Source organism: Carcharodon carcharias, chromosome 18, assembly GCF_017639515.1.
Source record: "Carcharodon carcharias isolate sCarCar2 chromosome 18, sCarCar2.pri, whole genome shotgun sequence".
Taxonomy (NCBI): domain Eukaryota; kingdom Metazoa; phylum Chordata; class Chondrichthyes; order Lamniformes; family Lamnidae; genus Carcharodon; species Carcharodon carcharias.
Window position 1 is genome coordinate 67,988,936 of NC_054484.1, and position 22,888 is coordinate 68,011,823.

Genomic DNA, 22,888 nt, shown 5'->3' on the forward strand with positions numbered 1-22,888 from the left:
GCTCGGCGGGTGGGCGTGCACCTGACCTGACCGAGCGTGAAATGACACGCAGTGACATTGGCCAAGCATGTCAACGTCAACGCGAGTTGCGTGATAGTTCGGTCAGCAGGTGCGCGCCAGAGCCGGCAGCGAGCTCACTGACAATTGAAAGGCCTGTTAAGGACATTAAGTTATCAATTGAGTTTAATTTTTTACTGCCCGTTCAACCTAATGGTTGACAGGTAAGTGAAAAGGCCAAGCGGCCTATACATTTTTTTGGAAACCTCATCCACAAGTGGGATACGGTTTCCAAAAGCAAATAAAATAAAACAAAAACTTTATTTTTTAATTAAAAACATGACCCTGCTCATGTTTCATTACAATTTTCTGCTCTTTATTTTTTTTTGAAAATTCTTCATCTCACTGAGGCAGCTCCATGTCTCATGGAGATTATTCTGCACTCTACATGTGCATGCGCAAATTTCACGCTAGGCCTGCTCGCACTCCCGCACCACACCCCCCCGGCCCTCACAGGCAGAGCTGAGTGCTGCCGCTCGCATATCATGCTGAGGGAGCATTAATTGGCCAGCCTGTGTAAAATTGCGGAGCGCTGCCGATCGTGGGTGGCCGTCGGCTTCCTGACTGCCTTCGCTGACCCCCCACACCAAGGGCAAAATTCTGCCCATGGAATCAATGCATATGCTAATGGGAGACCGGGGGTTATAACAAGATAGGGGAATGTATTTTTCACTAAAATCCAGAAACAATTTATGAGAAGATACAAGGGTATATATCCCAATTGCTGATTTATATTATTACCTGGGTTGAGTCAATTAAGCCCATGATATGGCATTTGATACACACTGTGGTGGTTATCTCTACCTGTGAATGTGTCGCAGAGCAAGACCACAGTCTGTCAGCACCATCTGACATACAGTCCCTCCCAGATCCTACGAATGGTGTTATTTATATGACCAGGGTGGACATAAGTAAATGGCATGTCCCTCGGTGCTGAACTTAAAATTCCATATCCAGCAAACAGATTTTTATGAAGACCTTTAAAAAAATTGATGGGTTTAGGACAATCAATAATAATTGTGATAATATATGTTTGGGTTGTGGTCTTTTTTGCTTTTTTAAGGGGCAGAGGTTGTTAAATTTGTCATGTCAGAAAGTCATTCTGCAACCTTTTAATACTGAACTACAAACCCACTCTTAGGAAGTAAGAAGGTAAAGGTAATGGCTGAGGGAAAGAAGAAAGGTTTAGAAAGAAAGGATGCAAGCATAAACAAATAAAGTACTTCAGCTTAAAAAATGCTCAAATCCAACTGAAAGGAGATCAAAGAATGGAATATTTTACAACACAAATAGTTGAAAGTAAGAGGTTTTGAGAGAAAATGGAGTTACTTGCTCCTTAAACAGTTTTTTTTAAAAAAGTGATCAATACTCTTTATTTTAGTAATATATTAGATACGTGCCAGTCATCAGTCATGTGATATAATGATATGCTTATCTGATTTCGGAGCCAGGAGAAGCTGAAATGCTCTTCAAAACAAAAACAGAATTACCTGGAAAAACTCAGCAGGTCTGGCAGCATCGGCGGAGAAGAAAAGAGTTGACGTTTCGAGTCTCATGACCCTTGGGGACCTCATGAGACTCGAAACGTCAACTCTTTTCTTCTCAGCCGATGCTGCCAGACCTGCTGAGTTTTTCCAGGTAATTCTGTTTTTGTTTTGGATTTCCAGCATCCGCAGTTTTTTGTTTTTTTTTCTCCGAAATGCTCTTTACAGCCCCACATTTAAAGAATGCAGCTGGTACTTCCCACATACCCCTTCCCCAGCCTCCCTTTGTACTTGACTTCCAATCATCTCTCTGGCCTCTATTTCTCCTCCTCCACACCCTTAATTTGTTCACTTACCTGAAAGTCACTATGGCCCTGACAACAGTAACAATCTTCATTGGTTCTTCCTGTCACACCTGCCTGATGGAAATAAGGCCTGAGGTCAATATTAGGAACACTTTGGACCTCACCATTCAGGTCCTAGAATTGCACCCTGACCCCCGCACCCCCAAAAGTGGGCATAACTGATTTTCTAGTTTGTTGCTTTGTACATTTGTTACTACAGTGATTGGAAAATTGCTGTGATGATTTGGCTTCATTAGGACCATAATAAACAATGGAAATTGTGTTCCAAGCAGCCAACTGCTGGTAAATTTAGTCGCAGGAGTAGGGGGATCCCAGTGAGTAGCCAGTTCCAAGTTGCATACTTTTAATTGCAGAACATTTTGCATAAACCTAAGAATTTTAGAGTTTAATATTGTAACTTTCTTTTTAACACAAAATGTGCCCACTTTTATTAATGGCCTCATTAGAAATCACAAAGTACTCACAGGCACGATGGCTTTCATTCAGTGCTGTTCACTGCAATAAGTTTGCATGGACAGTTTCCATTATAAATATGGACTTAGAATTTTGTAATTAAAATATACAAAATTAGATCAGAATGCATCTCTTTCAAACGGGGATTGAATTGTGTCCATGCATGCTGTCCCAATTATTTCCCACCTTCTAACCTTACTTCAACTGAAGACTACACTAAATCTTGATTCTGTGGAACACCATAGGAGATTGAATAGTAGTGAGTAAACTGTACCTTTTACAGCAAATCATTCTTACAGAGCAAACACATATTTCTTAACAGTGAAATGAATGCCTGATGTTTATTTTAAAATTCAAAACCATTCTGCTCTGTTTTTAAAAAATTCAGTGAATTTTGTATTAGCAACTGACCATTTAGTATATTGAAATAATAAAATATATTTTAGACTGGCTGACCAAATATCCAAATATCTTGTGAATTGTATTACAGGAACCTCTTGGAGAGAATGAAGTGCAGTTTAAGGTACAATAAGTATTAATTGCATAGAATTAATAATTTGCCTTATTTAGAAACTATTAAAATCCAATAAATCTTCATTTATATTATCATCACTGGCACTAATTATGATGAAAAGAGAATGAGGCAACTTAGTCCTGTGTCATTTTTATACATACACAAAAGTCTTATGATAAATATACTATTTCCAATTAGAAAACATGCCCCACTAAGCAAGATGGAAAATAATTGAAATGGTGAATCATATTCATTGTGGTAAAATGGTATTAACAAAATAATGTACTTGCTTCTTTGTTCTTGAAGTTGTTTCTTGCTCTTTTTGAGCCAATAAATTACTGTTCATGTTAATTTTGCATGTTATTCCTTGGTGTGCTATTTTGACACAATGGTTAAACAATTTATTTTAAATCTGTAAATGCTTCCATTAAAATAATGGATAAAAGAATGTCACTTGAACACCTTAAATTTTCATCTGATGATATCGCCAGCAGTAGGCTTTGGTCCAAAGATTAATCACTAATAATATAACAGTCTTATGTCAAAACAGCTTCTCATTACAGTAACTGTCACAGAGCCTTACGATCTTCATCACATGGCTGCACATATCACCTTGACCTTTTGTCATCATTTTCTGCCCTCTGCTTTCTGAGCCAGAATCTGATGTGCTTCTTTGGATTGCAAGGTGAAGAGGTGATCCATTTAGGTCCACAGCATAAAATGTGTCATATTTGAGAAGAGCAGTGGTGTTCTATTGTCACTTCCTTTTATGCTTCTGAGCCTTCATTAATATGCAACTCTTCAAAATTGCATTTCAATCAAAATTCTGCATAAATTAAGCTGAATCCTTTCTTAGATGAGAGCCTTGGCTTTCAAGGAGATCTGATACAGCCAAGGATAAAATTAGCCTATCATTAATCAAGTGCCTGCTTTGAGGAATAAGTGAACATGATCAATTTACAGGTCACAGACCATTCCTAATTATTCATTTAACAGTGATTTGGGATTTCTTATCAGCCTGCTTTAATACTACTTAAATTTATGAAAGGGAAAAGTTTTATGTCATGACAGTATGAATTATCTATGAACGCGATATAGCATGTAGGATGTTGTAGATTATACTTAGTGGGTCAAAATAACAACAATCCCACGCTGCTAAGTGTGGTGAAACAGGAAATGGAAAAATCCTTGCCTCACTGAGTCTCCAGGGTGAGAATGTAATCAGGCTATTTAAATAAAACAGGCATCAGTGTCTGCACATCCTGGGCACAATGCAAAAGGCAATGGTGGAATATTTCATATAGACAAGGCCTGCAGGACTGACTAAAACTACTGAAGAACTGGTGACAAGAGTTATCACCTGCACATTTGGCTCATGAGTCCTCTCATGATCCCATGCTCAGCAACCAAACTGCGCTGCAGTCAGATCCATGGCTAGATGGGAACCCTTGTTGAGGAGACCATTGGAGCCCCCGAGTAATAACTCCACTGCCTGAACAGATCTAGTGACTTCGTCCATTACAAGCCCATAATTTTGTGGTTTACTATATAACTTTTTTCTGCAACTGGGACAATGCATGAAGCCACCACTGGAGAAAGACCTTCAGTAAGCTAAGAGAGATAGCAGTAACAGCATCTTAGATGGCAAGGAAACCAAAATGCCCCAAAGCTCTTCAGCAGCAGCTTATCGAAGTGTGTTTCAGCTGAACAATCCCTGCACCCCTAAATGAACAATTAGGTTCAGTATCTGTCCTGGTGCTCCCACCCTTCGATAAGTATAGTGCATATGCTGAGAAGAAGAAACATCAGGTGTGGGCAAGTGGAGGAAATTGTTGTCACAACAGTAACAGGTATTGAAGTATGTGAGTACAAACAGAAGGAGTTCTTTTTAATTTATTCGCTCATAGGATATGGACATCGTTGGCGAGGCCAGCATTTATTGCCCATTCCTGGTTGCCCTTGAGAAGATAGTGGTGAGCTGCCTTCTTGAAACCACTGCAGCCCATGTGGTGTAGGTACACCCACAGTGCTGTTAGGAAGGGAGTTCCAGGATTTTGACTCAGCGACAGTAAAGGAATAGCAAAATATCTCCAAGTCAGGATGGTGAGTGCCTTAGAGGGGAACTTCCAGGTGGTGGTGTTCCCATTTCCCTGCTGCCTTTGTCCTTCTAGATGGTAGTGATCGTGGGTTTGGAAGGTGCTGCCTAAGGAGGCTTGGTGAGTTCCTGCAGTGCATCTTGTAGGTGGCACACACTGCTGCTGCTACTGTGTAACAGTGGTGGAGGTAATGAGTTTGTGGATGTGGTGCCAATCAAGTGGGCTGCTTTGTCTTGGATGGTGTCAAGCTTCTTGAGTGTTATGAGAGCTGCACTCATCCAGGCAAGTGGGGAGTATCGCATCACACTCCTGACTTGTGTCTTGTAGACGGTGGACAGGCTTTGGGGAGTTAGGAGGTGAATAACTCACCGCGGGATTCCTGGCTCCTGACCTGATCTTATAGCCACTGTATTTACATAGCTAGTCCAGTTCAGTTTCTGGTCAATGGTAAGCCTAAGGAAGTTGATAGTGGGGGATTCAGTGATGGTAATGCCATTGAATGTCAAGGAGTGATGGTTAGATTCTCTCTTGTTAGAGGTGGTCATTGCCTGACACTTGTGTGGAGTGAATGTTATTTGCCACTTGTCAGCCCAAGCCTGGATAACTGTCCAAGTCTTGCTGCATTTGGACATGGACTGCTTCAGTATCTGAGGAGTCACAAATGGTGCTGAACATTGTGCAATCGTCAGCGAACACCCCCACTTCTGACCTTATGATGAAAGGAAGGTCATTGGTGAAGCAGCTGAAGATGCTTGGGCCTAGAACACTACCCTGAGGAACTCATGCAGCAATGTCCTGGGAGCTGAGATGATTGACCTTCAACAATCACAAGCCACCTTTGTGCTAGGTATGACTCCAACCAGAGGAGGGTTTTCCTCTGATTTCCATTGACTGCAGTTTTGCTTGGGTTCCTTGATACCACACTCGGTCAAATGTGGCCTTGATGTCAAGGGCAGTCACTGTCACCTCACCTCTTGTATTCAGCTCTTTTGTCCATGTTTAGAAAAAGATTGTAAAGAGGCCAAGAGCTGAATGGCCCTGGTTGAACTCAAATTGAGCATCAGTGAGCAGGTTATTGCCATGTAAGTGCCGCTTGATAGCACTGTAGATGACCACTTCCATCACTACACTGATGATGGAGAGTAGACTGATGGGACAGTAATTGGCTGGATTGGATTTGCCCTGCTTTTTCTGTACAGGACATACCTGGACAATGTTCCACATAGCCGAGTAGATGCCAGTGTTGTAGCTGTACGGGAGCAGCTTGGTTAGGGGCACAGCTAGTTCTGGAGCACAAGATTTTAGTACTATTGCCGGAATATTGTCAGGTCCAATAGCCTTTGCAGGATCCAGTGCCTTCAGCCGTTTATTGATATCACATGGAGTGAATTGAATTGTTTGAAGACTGGCATCTTTGATTTTGGGGACCACAGGAGGAGGCCGAGATAAATCATCCATTTAGCACTGCTGGCGGAAGGTGGTTGATAGTGCTTCAGCCTTACCTTTTGCACTGATGTGCTGGGCTCCCCCATCATTGAGGATGGGGATATTTGTGGAGCCTCATCCTTCAGTGAGTTGTTTAATTATCCACCACCATTCATGACTGAATGTGATAGGACTGCAGAGCTTAGATCTGATCCGTTGGTTGTACAATCACTTAGCTCTGTCTATTGCAGTGGTGGGAAACCTGCAGCCCAGAGGCCACATATAGCCCACCATGGTCCTGAGTGCAGTCTGTGAGGCATTCTGTTGACCATTGCCTAGCACAGGGTTGCCAGATTGCACCCATTTTCTCCACGTAGTTTTTTTCCTACCAGTATTACTAAAGTGATACACAGGTAAAGTAAGGACATGTGCTGATTGCTCACAACATTGACTGTGAGAGCCATGCACTCCCTCTGTGCCCAATCAAAGCGCTGCCACAGTTCAATTGGCACACCCTGCAAGTTCTTATTCATGGGTCATAGTTAGTGCATGTGGCCAATTTCAATCTTGCGGCCCACTTAGGTGAAGGAGGGCCACTCATTCGGCCCACTCACTAGCCTAGGTTGCCCATCACTGATCTATTGCATGCTGCTTGCGTTGTTTGGCACACAAGTAGTCCTGTACTGTAGCTTCATCAGGTTGACTCATTTTTCAGTATTTCTGGTGCTGCTCCTGCACTCTTCATTGAACCAGGGTTGGTCCCCTGGCTTGGTGGTCATGGTAGAGTGGCAGACATGCCAGGCCATGAGGTTACAGATTGTGGTCAAATACAATTCTGCTGCTGCTGATAGCCCACAGCACCTCATGCTTGCCCAGTTTTGAGTTGCTAGATCTGTGCAAAGTCAATCGCATTTAGCGCAGTGGTACTGCCACATAACTTGCTGGAGGGTATCCTCAATGTAAAGACAGGACTACTGCCATGGACAAATGCATTTGTGATATGTAGATTGGTGAGGACAAGGTCAACTAGGTTTTTTCTTCTTGTTAGCTTCCTTACTACCTGGCACAAATCCAGCCGTGTCCTTTAGGACTCAGCCAGCGGTGGTGCTATGGAACCAATCTTGATGACAGATTGAAACCCCCCACCCGGAGTACATTCTGTGCCCATGACACCCTCAGTGCTTTTTACAACTGGTGTTTGACATGAAGGAATTTTGATTCGTCAGCTGAAATTGGGGATGTGGGAGTGGTATGTGGTAATCAGCAGGAGGTTTCCTTTCCCATGTTTGACCATGGATGCCATGAGACTTCATGGATTCCAGAATCGATGTTGAGGACTCTCAGGGCACCTCCCTCCCAACTGTATACCACTGTGCCGCCACCTCTGCTGGGCCTGTCCTGCCAGTGGGACAGGATATGGCCAGAGATGGTGATGGTGGTGTCTGGGACATTGTCAGCAATGATTCCACAAGTTTGATTATGTCAGGTTGTTGCTTGACTAGTCTGTGAGACAGCTCTCCCAATTTTGGCACAAGCCCCCAGATATTAGTAAGGAGGACTTTGCAGGGTCGACAAGGCTGGGTGGGTGTGCTGTTGTCATTTCCATTGCACTTAGGTTTTGTAGTAGTTTAATGAGTGGCTTGCTAGGCTATTTAGGAGTCAACCACATCTGGAGTCACATGTTAGATTTTCCTTCCCTAAAGGGCATTAGTGAACCAGATAACAATTGACACCATTACTGGCTTTTTAATTTCTAGATTAATTAATTGTATTTAAATCTCTCTAGTCACTGTGGTGAGATTTGAACCAGTGTCCCCAGTGCATTAACCTGGGCCTCTGGATAGCTGGTCCAGTGACATTACCACAATGCCACCGCTTCACCTACCAGTGCAGCAAAGTGTCCTGTTGTGATTGTTGGGGCAATAAAGGATTGCTAGTACTGGACTGAAGGCTGAGGTTACAGATCTATGTGGAGAAGTTCTCTGGTTTGGAGAAGAGTCTACACATTTCAAACTTTGCCAATCTTGGTAAACACATTAAATTTCTTTCTGCATTGCAGCCAGCACCGAGAAACTATGCTGTTATTATTAACCTACTCAAGCTCTTCTCTCGATTGCAGCTGCAGCACTCATCACCCATCCGATGGAAAGACCTCTTTCCTGGTCCTGGTTTGTTCTGTGAGGTCCTCTATTGCAGCTCTTGTCATTCGACTTGCTGCCTCAATAACACATTGTCCACTCACAACCGCCAAAAAATCTACTTTCCCTTTAGGTGCTGTAGGTTGTCTTTAAGAAGCGACAAATGCCCTGCACTCCCAAAAGGATGAGCTGTCTATCAGTCATGCAGTTAGGGTCAACAGCTCTCCTCTTGTATTTAAATGAGATCTGATAGTGAAAACATTTGTGTGACCTGCTGACACCCTCGGGCAAGCAGAATGGATGCCCTAATCGTCACCCACCTGGTCAGTGCCACAGGCAAAAATTGGCCCTAATGTCATTATATCAACTGCAACTGGCAGCAACCAAGAAGACCTAATGCAAAAACGGATCTTCTTTGCAATAGGTTTCAAAATAAAACCCACCAATTTACATTGATGTGACCCTCAGCTACTGAAGGCTAGCACCAGAAAAGCCCCAAGTCAAAAATCAATATAAATCAGCTTAAGAAGCCCTTTTGATTAATTGTGGTGATCAAAGCAGGAGGTGCATTGGGACAGCTTGTCGATGCTTCAACTTGCTATATGGTAGGATAAGGTGCTTCTATCATTTTGCATACACTGAGCTCCTAATAACCGCTGTGACATAAGGGAGGCATCTGCCCCTTCAACCAGCTAGCTTATTTGTGGGATGAACATTTGGAATTAGGTTCTCTTTCAGATTATTTTCCAGAATGGGAAGCTAGGGGATAATATATCAAAATGTACAAATGTATTACTGTATATTATTGTGTTGAAGATTGTGAAAAGGTTCTCTGTTGTTTTTATCTTGGAAGATATGGGCCATGATTTTGCTATAATAATTACAGCTAGTCTATCAGTGCTCACCATTATTACAGGGTAAATCTGAAAACAGCCTCTGGAATCTGCACATGTGATAACTACATAAATCCAAAAGTTTCTGTCAGAGATACGCTGCTGCTCTGCAGGGCCACTGTTTCAGTTCTCACTTATAGGTTTGGCATTAAAATCACTGTAACAGTGTGAACTTGTGGTATTTGTTCCACACTAAAGACAATTTAAAAATGTAGGGCTAGTGCAGTAGTGCATTTAGGAGTAAGTTACTTTTTTAATGAGTAATAAGTAATAATTACTACTGAAGAATCTCCTTGATCATGTAAAATGCATTTTTCCAACTTTGGAGTCCCAATCCCTCAGAAGAAAATTAATGCTGCAGGTTTTATAAAAAGATATATTTTTGCTTTTCTGTTTATCTCTTTCATCTGTCTCCCCTCATCTCATTTTTTAAAGATGTAACTAATAGGGTAGATAAAAGGGGAACCAGTAGATGTAGTACATATGGATTTCCAAATGGCATTCGATATAGTGCCACAGAGAAGGTTAATAGGCAAGATAAGGGCTCATGGAGTTGGGGGTAATATATTAGCATGGACAGAAGGTTGGTTAGCAGACAGGAAGCATTTTCAGGTTAGTAGGCTGTGAATGGTGGAGTGCCACAGTGATCGGTGCTGTGGCCTCAGCTATTTACAATCCATATTAATGACTTAGGCAAAGAAACAGAGAGTAATGTATCTATGTTTGCTGATGATACAAAGCTGGGTGGAAAGGTAAGTTGTTGGGAGGACACTGGGGCTGCAAAGTGATATAGGCAGGTTAAGTGATTTAACAACAAGACAGTATAATGTATAACTAGTGAAGTTATTCACTTGGGTCGTAAGAATAGGAAAGCAGAATGTTTTTAAAAGGTGAGAAATTTGTAAGTGTTGATGTTCAAAGAGATTTGGGTGTGCTCACACAAAGAATGCATACAAGCATCGCAAGCAGTTAGGAAGGCAAATGGCATGTTAGCCTTTATTGCAAGGGCCTTGGAGTACAGGAATAAAGAAGTCTTGATACAATTGTACAGGGTTCTGGTGAGACCACATATGGAGTACTGTGTGCAGTTTTGGTCTCCAAATTTAAGAAAAGATATACTTGCATTGGAGATGGTACAGCGAAGATTCACTAAATTAGTACCTGGGATGAGGGGTTGTCCTATGATGAGAGGCTGAGTAAATTGGGTTTATATTCTCTGGAGTTTAGAAGAATGAAAGGCGATCTCATTGAAACCTACAAAATTCTGAAAGAGCTTGATAGGGTGGATGCTGAGAGATTGTTTCCACTGGTTAGGGAGTCTAATACACAGGGGCACAGCCTCAGGATAAGAGGTCAATCATTTGGGCCTGAGATTAGGAGCAATTACTTCACTCAAAGGGTTGTGAATCTTTGGAATTCTCTACCCAGAGAGTTGTGGATGCGACATCGTTGAAAATATTTAAGGCTGGTATAGTCAGATTTTTGATCTCTCCAGGCATCTGAGATATTGGGGACAGGCAGGAAACCCATGATCAACCATGATTGTATTGAATGGTGGAGCAGGCTCAAGGGGCTTTGTGGTCTACTCCTGCTCCTATTTCTTGCATTCTTATTTGTATGTCCAAAACTTTACATTGCTTCCTGCACATCATTTAAATACAATGTGCATTTCCTGTTTGTCCTGGTTTGCAATTTGTGTGACTCAGTGAGAATTCTTCAATCTGATTTGCTGAAAAGCTTTTCAGTTGCTTTTCCTGCTCACAAATGCCACAGATGCTCTGTAAAGGAGCACAGTGGGTGCTCGGTTAGTGGAAACACCCGATTAGTGGAAATCCCCACTAACTATTAAGCTCACAAAAAATCTCTGAGCAACAATTGAGGTGAACGACAAAATGGTGCCTTCACCACTGATAGGAAAGCCTGGGCCATGATGTAAATATATGAATAAACTTATGTCTATTATAGAAAACATTTTAGGGAATTACATAGCTATTGTTATGTATCTATTTTACAGCTTCAAGCATACAATGGAATTAACTTTCAGGGAGAAAGTGTTGAATTTGTAACAGAAATACCCAGTTTACCATCTTTGCAACCAAATTCATTTAAAGTTCTTCATGGACGGTAAGAGTACAAAAACCTTTTCTTCTTTCTTATCTGTGTGTATAGATCCTTAAAATTTGAAACCAGCACAAACTGTTTTTATTGTTTCCTCTCTAAAATGAAGTAATTTTTCACTTGATGGTAAAATTTACGCTTAATACATTTTTTTATGAAACTGCTTTTCTCAGCCCTGTTTTTGGAGAATCAAGTTGACATCTTGTTTATAAGAACAGGTTTAAAGTGCTGTTACACATAACAGAATAGGTTCTCCCTAGGGCTATTTTCTACAAGATTATATTTGTCCTCTAGTACTAGCATTTCATAAATTGACTTATCAATATATAATTTAAGAATTATATTAAATATAACATACAACACCTCCAAAACTGAAAGAATTTTTGCAATAGTACATTGAAAACATCTTGTGATCTTTATATAAATAGGCCTTTAATTTTTCTTTCTTTTCTCAACTTCCTAGCTGGGTCTTGTATGATGAAAAAGATTACAGTGGCTGCCAGTATGTGTTGGAGGAAGGCCAGTACCCAGACCTCGATTCCTTGGGATGCCTGTCAGCCAAACCAATCCAATCTCTGAAGCCCATCAGAAATGTAAGTGCTTTTTGTAACTCTGCAGTACAAATGCATTCCTGCATTTAGCTTATAACCAGCCTAACTGTCCACTGTTAGCTCAGCTTTAACCCACTCAAATGATATCACATCTCTTTTTGTGTAGCCAAAACCACCTACTGGGCTGAATTTTGCCAAGGCGAGCAGGGTGGGGGGCCCGTTCGCCGACATGTAAAATGACGCAGGATGATGTCGGGGGGAACCTCCAAAGTCATCCCACACCATTTAAATATTCAGGAGTCGGGCCTGCAGCAAAACCAGCTGGCCATTGACAGGATCATTAAAACAATTAAATCCACTGGCGAGATGAGGTTTCATGTAGGGATTTAAAAAGTTTAATAAAGTTTTAGTGTAAATTATGAACATGTCCCACCTCATGAGACATTGTCACATAAGGGGTACATGTTAAGGATTTTATTTTCTATTTTTAATGTTTTTAGAACTTTCAGCGATCTCCCTGAGGCGGCACTTAGCCTCAGGGAGATATGTACTCTTTCGTGCACACGTGTGAACGAGCGCACTCTCACATTGGGGAATCCACCACCCCCCCCACCCCACCACCTACCCCCCCCCGCCCGCAAAGGGAGTGCATAGCACTTTCTGGCGGACGTCACGCTGGGAGAGCCTTAATTGGCCCGCCCACTTAAAATGGCGGCGGGGCCCCCTTCTCCGGTGGGGATCAGCACCCCGCCTGCCCGGAAGGCAGAAAATTCTGCCCACTGTTGCAGAATCATTCTCGAAAGCAATTCAAGCTCCTTTTCACTAGCACAAGGCCTTGCTTTTCAACTTCACTTCCCCAAACCTTCTGTCATTAGCTTTGAAACCAGTGCAAGGAACTCATGGAATTTTCCCTCCAAGACTGGGGCCTACTGTTAAGCTGCTTCTGCTTGATTAAGTCGTGACTACCAATCCCGCCCTGTTCCTACATCCACCTTTCCCAGCCTGCAACTTTCTATAGTTTTTCTCCTATTTTGTGCTGAGCAAGCTCCATCAGACTGCTTTCCTTTATGTGTCACACACCACTCTCTTGGTTCCATTCCATCAAACCCCTGAGGCATATTGCAGAAGACATTCTCTCCTCAGGTCTATTTTCTGTACATAGCCCATAGTTCCTCATGCGGGTGAGTAGTGTTTATAAATCAGTGTAGTGAGGTTAGCCAATTGTGCTCCCTTTTAGTGTAATTTTTCTTTTATTTTGCTGTTCAAGGCTAGCATCAAATGGATCTGAGTTTCTGGACAGAACCTTTCCTGTTAATTGTACTGTACTTTCAGACCCGCAGAATATTCACTTTTCAATGGTTTACTAGTAGAAATAAATTTAGAGATATCAGAAGACATTAGGTTTCTAGCTTTTCTTAAGTTTTTAATGTATAAATTGTGAGCTCACTTTTCTATATGAGCCTCCAGGGTCCCACATTGTAACTAAACTGACCCATGAACATTTTAAGCTTGTGGCATGCACAAAATAACAAACTTGAGGCTCATGATTACATATTCCTGGGGCAACATTTTCCCCCTGTTGGGGGGGATGTGCAGGAGCGGGCACAGGTGGGTGGATTCCCAATCAGTGTCCCTGGTTGGGGGCGCGCCACCATTTTACGTTGGCGGGCCAATTAAGGCCTGCCCAGTGTGATACGCTATGCGCTCCCTGTGCAGACAGGGGTGATTCCCTGAGCCGGGAGTGCGCTCTTCCACGCATGCGCAAGAAAGAGCGCACTCATCTCCCTGAGGCTAAGCGCTGCCTCAGGGAGATCGGCTCTGGTTTGAAAATTTCAATAAAGAATGGGAAAAAATTACTGACATGTTCACTCATGTGCCACTGTCACATGAACTAGGACATGTCAATTTCTTTTATTTAAACATTTTATGAAAATTTTAATACCCTCATGAACCTCATCCCACCTGTGGATGAGGTTTCATGTCTTTTCAGAAGCCCACCTGGGCTCCTGGCCTTCCTGCCAACCTTAAGGTTGGACGGGCAGGTCCATTGATCATGTTAATTATTTTATTAATGGCCTTAACAGGCCTTTGACAGTTCAGCGGGCGTGCAGCCGAGTTGGCTGTGTGCCCACAGAACTGAAAATCTAAATGATTTCTAAAAGGGGTGTTAATGATGGTGATACTAGCTAAAGGAGGTGCTGATGGTGGCATTAAGGTCAGAAAGCAGAATGTGATAATAGCAGGACAAGGGTAAGCCCTCTGGAAAGAACAACAGGAACATGTGACATCAGGACACACACCCAAAGTCACCCCGCATCATTTTATGCATCAGTTTGTGCCCCCCGCTCGCTGAACAGAAGATTCTGCCTTTGGAATGAGTGTGTGCCTGGCTCTGCCTATCACACAGCCCTTGCCATTTATTCTACAAGCCTCTACAGTAGTAAGTCAAAAATATCACTTCATTGTTGTCTACCATGTTGTCTATGGCCAATTCTGAAAAACCAATTAACTTCTAAATAGTACTTTCCCTTAATGAGCCAATATGTGAGATGTTTATCATTATTTTGTGAAAAACTGGCGCCTTCAGTGGGAGCAGCAACAACAGCATTGACCAAGATGAATGGTGTTTTGACAAGTGTAAAGTTCCACCTAGTGGTCATGGCTGAGTAGAATATTGTACACCTGACAAATTCTATTAATGTTTTGTACCAAGAGCACAATGAATTAATTAATACTCACAGTAAGAATAAAATAAAAACAGATTAGAAAAAATAAGCAACAATGTACATTCAATAACTCAGTTGAGAACTGAAGGGACAATTGTATAAAAATATTTAATACCGATCCTTAGGGCAAACTGATATTGCTACCTCTCCTTTGGGTAAATCCTGCCTAAATGCATATATATTAGTTAACACTACATCAACTATGACAATACGATACTTATGTGAAATACAATATATCAAAATTCTTCTTAATTCTGCTTTGGGTAATATAACAAATAGTCTGAAACAAAAACAGAAAATGCTGGAAAAACTCAGCAGGTCTAAGAGCATCAATGGAGAGAAGAAAAAAAACAGAGTTAATGTTTCGAGTCCATATGACTCTTCTTCAGAGCTAAAGAGAAGTAAAATGTAATAAAATTTATATTGTTTAAAGGGGGGGTGCGGCGGTGGAGCGGCTGAAGCTGAATAGAAGGCCAGTGATAGGTAGGGGCAAAGGAGAGAATGCCAGAGATGTCATGGACAAAAAGACAAAGGGTGTTAATGATGGTGATACTAGCTAAAGGAGGTGCTGATGGTGGCATTAAGGTCAGAAAGCAGAATGTGATAATAGCAGGACAAAAGTAAGCACTCTGGAAAGAACAACAGGAACAAGTGACAGATGGCCCTTGTGGGGGTGGGGTGGGGGACGGACAGTGGTGGAGAAAAAGATAGCCTGGATGACTCACCTACTCACCCTCACTCACCCCCCCACCCTCGCTCACTCACTTACCCTCACTCACTAAATCGGTGGGGACGGGAGGGTCCAATGAGAGGAGAAGATAGACCTGGAGTGAGGCCTGAGGCCTAGCGGCACCCAAACGAGGGTGCAATCTGAGGGCCATGGGAAAGCAGTGGGAGCCAGGGGAATATGGCACAATCTGGGAGAAGCAGGAAGGGAGCGGGGGAAAGCAGAAAGAGCCCGAAGAAAGTGGTGAGAGCTGAGGAAACCAGGGAGACTGCAGGAGGAATTTGGAGGGAAAGTGGTGAGAGCCAGGGGAAGCAGGGAGAGAACCTGGAGAAAGCAGAGAGAGGGCAGGGGGGATGCAGGGGGAAGTGCACTAGTGAGCCTAGCAGCAGCAAACATGGGAGAGAAACAGGCTGTGATTGGAGGAGCAGCCCATGCAGAAATCTTCAATTTCACTGACTGGTCTTACTGGCATTTTGATCAGTGGCTCCGGGGGCCACATAGAGGGGCTCCGCAGCCTGCAGGCTGCCAGTTGGACAAGCCTGATCTGAAGTATCCAGCAGTTCCTCTAAAAACATTCACAGTTAGCTGGGTTTTCCATTGATAATAGCTTGCATGTGTATTCTGTAGCAGAAGATGAAATAAATGAGATCAGATGGGCTGATCAAGTAGCACAGCAGGTGAACAGACAACATCCCTACACTAGAATATAGGCCCTGAAAATTCCTTGAGGATTCTGCAGCAAAGCAACACCATGTATTTATATAGGGCTTTGACAGAGGCAAACATCTCAAGGTACTCCACAAGAGTGTAATCAGACACATGTGAATACCAAGCCAAAGAAGGCGATATCAGGAGAGGGGAAAGTGGGTTTTATGAAAAGCCTAAAAGGAGGCAAGGAAAGAGCAAGCCCTTGGAAAATGGTGAAAGCCTGATTGTGCTGTGCCTTCACTGCTTCCAAGAGATTGTTGTTGCTTTAAATGAGTTGAAACCTCTGTCTGCTCTTACAAAAAGAGTGACAACCTATTCCAAGAGCTCCTGCTTATAAAAATGCAAAGCAAGAACATCTACTGGTCATCATAAAATACAGTCAACTCAGGTGTCATCAGGACGTGCACAAACCCAGCAAATACCATGCTGGATTTACAGTGTGTAATGTGCATTTAAGGCTGTGGCTCAGTGCAATGAGGTGGGAGTAATTAATGATCTCATAGTGAACGTGCTCCTAGGGAGCAGCCACCATGGGCAGGATTTTCGGCTTGTCGGGCGGGTGTGGTGGGCAGGCCTGGGAGCGGCCAGGAAATGGTCCACCGCCTGTGAGTGGCCCCCAACTGCAATTTCACACCGACTGGCCAATCAATGGCCAGCCAGCATGAAAGGCGCGATGAAAGGCCCAGTGCTGCCGGAGTGGGGGCAGGAAGAGGGCAGCACTGAAGTCAGCGTGGGCGCAGGGGACTGTGCCATGAAGAGGGCTGCCTTAGGGAGCTGAAGAATTTTAAAGCCAAAAATAAACATTATGAAATTCCAAAAAAAAATTCCGCCCATAAGAATCATTCACCTAAGCATATGGATGATAAAAATTCTGCCCAAACATTTTTTTTTACTCAATATCAGAAACCTCATTCCACCGTTGGATAAGGTTTCCTCAAAAATCCAAAGGCTGCCTGGCTGATTCGCCTGCCTGTCAAATGTAACATTAGAGGGGCAGCAAAACATCCGGGAAAATTACTACATTAATGGCCTTAATAGGCCTCTTAATTGTCAGCAGGCATGCTGCCGACTCTCACGTACGCTCGCCAATTGAAATAACGCGCGAGTGCGCGATGATGTCGGGATGTTCGCCTGACATCATCGCGCACTATTTCATGCTTGAGCGTGTCAGGCATGAGTCCGCCCAACGATCTGAAAATCCTGCTCCATAATATGATTGAATTTTATATTCAGTTTGAGGGAGAGAGGGGTGGGTCTGAGACTAAGTTGTTAAGCTTAAATAAGGGCTATTATGAGGGCATGAAAGCTGAGCTGGCTAAAGTAAATTGGCAAATTAGGTTAAGGAATAGGTCAATAGAGATGCAGTGGCTAATATTTAAAGGGATATTTCAGAATGCATGGAATAGATACATTCCAACAAGTAAGAAAAAGTCCAAGGGATGGACATGCCATCCATGGTTAACTAGAAAGGTTAACTATAGTACAAAACTTAAAGAAAAAGCATATAGTTCTGCAAAGATAGGTAGAAGGCCAAAAGATTGGACAGAATATAAGGAATGGCAAAGAATGACTAAAAGATTAATAAGGAGGGAAAAATTAGAGTATGAGAGAAAGCTAGCCAGGAATATAAAAACAGATAGTAAGAGTTTCTATAAATATTTTAAAAAAGAAAAGAGTTAACAAAGTGAGCATTGGTCCTATAGAAAATGAGTCTGGAGAATTGATAATGGAAGACAAGGAAATGGCAGATGAATTGAACAGGTATTTTGCATCAGTTTTCACTACAGAGGATACATGTAACATCCCAGAAGCAGTTATAAACCAGGAAATGGAAGTAGGGAAGGAAGTCAGGAAAATTACAGTCACCAGAGAAGTGGTGCTGAGTAAATTGTTGGAGCTGCTGGCTGACCAGTGCCCGGGTCCTGATGGACTTCATCCTAGGGTCTTAAAGGAAGTGCCTAGTGAGAACATTGGTGAATTGGTTTTAATTTTCCAAAACTCCCTAGATTCGGAGAAGGTCCCAGTAGATTGGAAGATAGCAAATGTAACTCCATTATTCAAAAAGTGAGGGAGACAGAAAGCGGGAAACTACAGGCCTGTTAGCTTAACATCTGCCGTGGGGAAAATATTAGAAGTTATTATTAAAGAAGTTATAGCAGGGCACTTGGATAAGGTCAATGTCACCAGGCAGAGCCAACATGGTTTGTAAAAGGGAAATTGTGTTTAACCAACATACTGGAGTTCTTTGAGGAAGTAGCGTGTGCTGTGGATAATGGGGAACTGGTAGATGTTCTGTACTTAGATTTCCAGAAGGCATTGGATAAAATGCCACATCAAAGGTTATTGTGGAAAATAAAAGCTCATGGTATAGGAGGCAACATATTGGCATAGAAAGAAGACTGGCTGGCTAACAGGAAGCAGAGAGTAGGCATAAATGGGTCTTTTTCAGGTTGGCAAGATGCAATGAGTGGTGTGCCACAGGGGTTAGTGCTGGGACCTCAACTGTTTACAATTTATATAAATGACTTGGATTAAGGAATTAAAGGGATGGTTGCCAAATTTGCTGATGACACAAAGATAGGTAGGAAAGTAAGTTATGAAGAGGACATAAGGAGGCTACAAACAAATATAGATAGGTTAAGTAAATGGGCAAAGATCTTGCAGATGAAGAATAATGTGGCAAAATGTGAAATTGTCCATTTTGGCAGGAAGAATAAAAGTGAAGCATATTATCTAAATGATAAGAGATTGCAGAGCTTTGAGATGCAGAGGGATTTGAGTTTCCTGGTGCATGAATCACAAAAGGCTAGTGTGCAAGTATAGCAAGTAATTAGGAAAGCTAATGGAATGTTATTGTTTATTATGAAGTGAATTGAATACAAAAGTAGGGAGTTATGCTTCAGTTGTACAGGGCACCAGGTGAGACCACATTTGAAGTACTGTGCACAGTATTGGTCACCTTATTTAAGGAAGGATGTAAATGCATTGGAAGCAGTTCAGAGAAGGTTTACCAGACTAATACCTGGAATGGGTGAGTTGTCTTATGAGGAAAGGTTGGACAGACTAGGCTTGTATCCGCTAGAGTTTAGAAGAGTAAGAGGTGACTTGATTGAAACAGATAAGATCTTGAGGGGTCTTGACAGGGTGGATGTGGAGAGGATGTTTTCTCTTGTGGGAGAATCTAGAACTAGGGGTAACTGTTTAAAAATAAGTGGTCACCCATTTAAAACAGAGATGAAATGTTTTCACTCAGAGGGTCCTGAATATTTGGAACTCCCTTCCTGAAAAGATGGTGGAAGATGGTCTTTGAATAGTTTTAAGGCAGAGGTGAATAGATTCTTGGTAAGCAAGAGTGTGATTGGTTATCAGCGGTAGGTGGGATGTAGATTTAAGATTACTATCAGATCAGCCATGATCTTAGTAAATAGCGGAGCAGGCTCGAGGGGTTGAATGGCCTACTCCTGCTCCTTGTTCTTATGCTCGCAAATAATGTTCATATGAAAATTGAGGTTGTTAAAAAGCAACATGTTACCTCCTGCACATTGTTGGTGAGCTCTTGAAGCACTTTTAACACAGTGAGGTGGTTGTAAATGGCAAACATACTTTGCTCACTGAATTCTTGGAAGGCACGCCCCCATGGTGCTTTTTGCCTAACCTGCCCTAGTACTACAATGAAACTTTTGCAACAATTGATTGTTGTACATGAGTTTTGGAGTTGGCATACCCTGGCTAGAGACCTAAGCAAATAGTTATTTCATTCAGTCTCAAACAAGGCCTTTACGAACTTTGGCAGGATCAGTTCTTGAGGGTCCGAGTAACCACTGGGATCACATCCCATGGAATCTTTGCCCCAAACAATTCAGCGCTCTTTTTGTTTCCTGTATTGTTTATCCATTTAGAAAAATGGTGTCAATCTAAATATTTTTGAAATGGAACAAATCTCAGTAGGATGGCTAAAATAGGCAGTTCTATGTGTAGATTGATGTCATCCTGATGTATTTTGATTCGGCCCATATATGGGTATTTATCAGTAATGGCATTTCTGTGTAACCATTTGTTAAAGATAACTTCTAAAGCAGTAATTGTTTCAGGTTAATTCTCAAATCCTTCTTGATAATGTGTTTTAAATTGGTTAGTAATCACAAACTGTGATATTTGATTACAGAAACTTATTTAATTTTCCCTTATGTTGATGAGAATAAAGCAATGCAAATGTATTCCACAAGATGACAACAACATGCACTTAATTGGAACTAATTTATTTGAGTGCGAGAAGTTGTCAGATGCTGGTATTTACAATCCTAGCCCAATACAAATTAGCTTTTTACACAAATAATTCATTATTAAGCAATACAACTGGAAGCACCACAAAGTGAGATTTATACATTTATTAATTAAGTCAGTATAAAGTATAAAAAAGAGCTGGACATGGAAATACCCTATGATTAAAAGTTCCTTTTTTTTTCAATAGCTCATCCACACTAATTGTTGAGATATATATGTATATTTATGTATATATAAAATATATATATATATATTATCTGTATATAAATATTAAAGGAATGTAAGGGGGCATAAATGATTTTGCAAATGAATACTTCACGCTATCAGTTTAACACCGGATAGTTAAAGTAAAATCAAAAATTCTATTTTCCAGCAAGAGTACAGCTTAACATTGGACCTCTAATAACCACAAACTACAGTGTGATATTATCATATGGACATTTCATACATATGTATGAAATTCCTTTGTCTGCTATTTTAAAAAAGAACATTCACGCTCCAAGAAATAGGAGCAGGCGCAGGCCATATGGCCCATCAAGCCTGCTTCACTATTCAGTACGATCATGGCAGCTCTTGGACTTCAACTCCACAGGCAAAACTTAATTGTTGAGGATCTCAGCCGACAGCTGGAGAATCGGTGGAAGCCCCATGTAGCCAACGTTGATGAAGGTGTAATGGAGTCATAGGATGGGAGTTGCAGGGGGTGGGGGTAAGTAGAGTCAGAGGCAAAGGCTAGGGCGTAGCTTTCAGCAGACGCCACACACCCCCACCCCCGATGCTGGGTCCCTCGATCAGGTATTGTGTCTTTGAATGAGGAACCCTCCCAGCCGGAAGCCCGCAAGCATACTCTATGGGCAGAATTTTCTGCCTGTAGGGCGGGCGGGCCTGACCCAATCTCCAGCGGGCGGGGAGCCGATCCCTGCCGGAGAAATGGGCCCCGCCACCATTTTACGTGGGCGGACCAATTAAAGCCTGCCCAGCATGACGTCCGGCGGGAAGTGCTATGCGCTTCCTGTGTGGGTTGGGGGGGGGGTGGTCGGGGGGGCGGTGGGGGGGGTGGGTGCAGGAGGGGGGTGGTGTGGGGATTCCCCAAATGCGAGAGTGTGCTTTTTCACGCATGCGCACGGAAGAGCGCACATCTCCCTGAGGCTAGGCTAAGTGCTGCCTCAGGGAGATCGCTTACACCTCTACAAATATGAAAAAAAGAAAAATAAATTCCCTCATGTCCCCCTCATGACAATGTCACATGAGATGGGACATGTTCATAATTTACATAATAACTTTACTAAACTATTTAAAACCCTACACGAAACCTCATCCCGCTGGTGGATGAGGTTTCATGTTTTATCTATTAGCCACCGGGGCTCCTGGCCTGTCCACAATCTTAAGGTTGGATGGGCAGGTCCTTTAATTGTATAATTGATATAAATCAGCTTATTGTGCTGCGGGCCCACCTTCCTGAAAATTTAAATGGGCCGGGATGATGTCGGGGGTTCCGCCTGATATCATCCCCCATAATTTTACGCTTTGGTGAGCGAGCCCCACACCTGCTCGCCGATGGCAAAATTCTGCCCTATGTTGTTTGCTTTTCAGGCTTCACATGTGGTGACTCGCCTGCCTGCAGCTGGTTATGCCAGCGGTGATGGGATGATGCCATGAAGTGGGCCTCAATTAGCATCCGGATGGGAAGGCCACGCACCTTCCCACTCCGGACTTAATCAGGTGGAGGCGGGAAGCTGGTGGGGACCCGACCCCAGCCCTCCAGACCAAGTAAATGAGACCCGCACCTCCAAACTAGTTGTCGGGGGCGGTGGAGGTAATTAAATTCTGTCCCGCTTTCAGGCCTGCTTCCCATATTCCTTGGTTCATTGAGAAGTTTGTCCATCACAGTCAAATATAGTCAACAGTGGCACACCCACAACCCTCTGGGGTAGACAATTCCAAAGATTCATAACCCTTTGAGTGAAGAAATTTCTCTTCATCCCAGTCCTAAGTGATCAATCCCATGTCCTGAGACTGCGTCCATGGACAGAAATTTCCCCCCGTCGGAGGGGTTGTGCGAGGGCAGGCGCAAAACCGATCAGCACCCCTGATTGGGGACATGCCGCCATTTTATGTGGGTGGGCCAATTAAGGCCCGCCTGGCGTGATGTCCGCCAGGAAGCGCTATGTGCTCGCTGTGCAGTGGGAGGAGATTCCCTAAGCCAAGAGTGCTGCCTCAGGGAGATCGGTGCCAAATTCACAAATGTTAAATGTAAAAAAATAAAATTTCCCTGACATATCCCCTCATGTGACACTGTCATATGAGTTGGGACATGTCCATCACTTATAATTAAACTTTTATTAAATT

General features: G+C 42.7%; 1 protein-coding gene across 2 annotated transcripts in view; it reads left to right on the forward strand.

Annotated features, from left to right (window-relative positions):
* Window positions 1-22,888, forward strand: part of LOC121290944 — a 142,629-nt gene that overhangs the window by 90,818 nt on the left and 28,923 nt on the right. The window contains exons 15-17 of one of the 2 annotated variants that reach the window (XM_041212002.1): window positions 2,850-2,882; window positions 11,440-11,549; window positions 12,007-12,136. In XM_041212002.1, coding sequence (XP_041067936.1) covers window positions 2,850-2,882; window positions 11,440-11,549; window positions 12,007-12,136 — 273 coding nt within the window. The remainder of the gene's footprint in view (window positions 1-2,849; window positions 2,883-11,439; window positions 11,550-12,006; window positions 12,137-22,888) is intronic. The other variant, XM_041212004.1, reaches the window with a different exon arrangement.